We start from the raw sequence: 2,521 nt of genomic DNA, 5'->3' as shown, positions 1-2,521 counted from the left end.
TGACCCGGGGGTCTCTTGCTCTGTCACTGAAACGTATGTCCTTTTAAGACTCACCAGAAAGGGCCAGTGGATCGCACCTGTAGTCCTAGGTATTCAGGAGGCTGAGATCCGAGTACTGCGGCCCAGAGCTAGCTGGAGAAGGAAACGCAATGAGAATCTTATCTGACTCACCACCAAAAGTCAGAAAGGAAGCCGTCTCTCAAGAGATAGAGCTCTCGACTGAAGCTCAAGCTCAAGAACAGCCCCAGATGCAGATGCAAAGCCCAAGGACTGTCAACTAAAAAGGAAAAATACATTATATGTGTTAGGTTCCGTTTTTCAAAGTAGGTAGCTGGTAAAGGAGAACGCCACGTGGTATTCAGGCAGGGGAGAAAGATTACCAAACTGCTGGCCTGTGGCCTAGATGATCCATGGCCGGAGAGAAGGGCAAGAAGGGCCCACCCCCACCCAGCCCTGCCTAATCTAGGGCAGGGGCAGTGGTGTGGCCAGGTGGATTAGGATGTGACCACAGGGAACGGGGAGGTAACTGCCTCCAGGTCTGCAGGTTACCCAGGTAACTGGGTGGAGACTTAATGAGGTGGGGGCTTCTACATGGAGCCTTCCGGGGATGGAAGTTACAGTATGTATGAATAAAAATAGAATAGTGCCACCTATTAATAGGGGGTGGAAGAGAGGAAGGGGCAAACAAGGAAGGATAATAGGTAAGTATGATGAAGGCAGACTATAGGATTCTGTGAAAATATTACGACAAAACCTCTTTGTATGATAACTACTCATTAACAAACATTAATAACCAGAATCCCAAGCATGGCTCCAGGGTGGACATATTGTCTGGTAAAATTAGCTTCTCTGTTCAATTAGTACTAAAAATAGTAATGATATATTCACACAACTTACTCTTCTTCTTCTTTTTGGTCAACATGATTCTGAGGACACAGGGCCTTTACCAGGAGCTCAGGGGAAGCTCACGTTTGGAGTCCTGGTCTTTGAAAAGGTGACAGCTTCCTCCTTCCCTATCACCAGCACCTCCTGCTGGCCTCTGCTCACTGTGCATGGTGTCACTTCCAACATGGTGGCTCTCATGACAAAGAAACACAAGTGACAGAGAAGAAGGAGGCAGAGGAGAGTACCCACACCCACAGTGGATTAAAATGCTACTGCCTAAACTGAGGGACCTTACAATGCTTCTCGGTATTTTTTCCTGACACTGACAGCACAGATTCATCTGAAATATAGAGTGCACATTACTCGCCAAGGGGAAAATTGTAAGTTCTCTCAAGAATGGAATGACCTTCATCTGTTCTGACTCTCATGCTCTCACTCCTCCACTCATGACTTGTGGAAAGCCATCAATGGGGGCCCAGGTGTGCTGTGAGTTCTGGGTGGCAGTGATTCTGGGGATGACTGGGTCCTACCATCAGGTTCATACAGCTGGCATCAGGCAGGACACACTGGAACTCATGAGAATACCTGGAACTTATACACACCAGAGAAGCCATTTGCATTTCTGCTGGGATGGGATCAGGAGCATGGGTGGAAGGCATCAGGATATCCATGGACTAGATTAGCACAGCAGGAGTTTAGGGGAAGAGCCATATGCAAATCTCCAACGGACCACAGAGCAGAAAGCTGAGGCTCCTCTGACACACACAGCAAGGGCCTGCCCAGCTGTCTCACAGACACTCAGTCCAAATCCCCACACCATGGAGTGGACATGGAGGCTCCTTTTCCTGCTGGCAGCTGCCACAGGTAAGGACCCAGAGGCAAGGGCTGCAGAGGACACTGAGGCAGCTCCTGGGCCCCTAACTTCCTTGTATCTTCTCCACAGGTTCCTTCTCCCAGGTGCAGCTGGTGCAATCTGGATCTGAGCTAAAGAAGCCTGGAGAGGTCGTGAGGGTCTCCTGCAAGGCTTCTGGATACACTTTTACCAGCTATGCTATGCACTGGATAAGGCAGGAGCCAGGAAGTGGCCTGCAGTGGATGGGATGGATCAACACTTACAGTGGAAATCCAACATATGCTGAGGGCTTCAAAGGACGGGCTGTCTTCTCCCTGGACGCCTCTGTCAGCACAGCATATCTGCAGATGAGCAGCCTGAAGGTCGAGGACACGGCTGTGTATTATTGTGCAAGGCACAGTGTGGAAACCACATCCAGAAGGTGTCAGAAACTCTTACAGAGAAGCTGGTTCTGCTGCACTAGACAGGAGCGCTAGTTGCAGGCCGCCTGTTGCTGTGGGGTATAAATTTAGTGTGGGAAAGGTAGGAAAGGGACTTTTGCTCATCTTCACAGTATTTTCAAGGAAATGTTGACAGGTCTAGTCCTTGAATGGGAGAGAAATAGACTGCAGCAAGCAATAATTTTTGAGGAGTAAACATTGCTCTCAGAATAAAGACACAGCAGAGTCTATACTGAATGAATCCTCCCTCAGGAGCTGGCACGCTGATCCCCTGCATGCTTTCCAAGAAAACAGCAGCAATGTGGCCTAAAGGCTTCAGCTGGACAAAGAGTATGGAGAATGA

The 2,521-nt window shown here is 49.1% G+C and overlaps 1 gene segment (V, D, J or C); it reads left to right on the top strand.

Moving 5' to 3' along the window:
* The first annotated feature begins 1,680 nt into the window (after nt 1–1,680).
* Nucleotides 1,681–2,214, top strand: LOC125345374. The segment is given in 2 exon segments: nt 1,681–1,749; nt 1,829–2,214. Coding segments are annotated over 2 exon segments (432 nt in total).
* Nucleotides 2,215–2,521: the final 307 nt, after the last annotated feature.

Source organism: Perognathus longimembris, unplaced genomic scaffold (genome assembly GCF_023159225.1).
Source record: "Perognathus longimembris pacificus isolate PPM17 unplaced genomic scaffold, ASM2315922v1 HiC_scaffold_5537, whole genome shotgun sequence".
Classification (NCBI taxonomy): domain Eukaryota; kingdom Metazoa; phylum Chordata; class Mammalia; order Rodentia; family Heteromyidae; genus Perognathus; species Perognathus longimembris.
The sequence above is the reverse complement of the archived record's forward strand: the minus strand, read 5'-3'. Positions and strand labels throughout refer to the sequence as shown.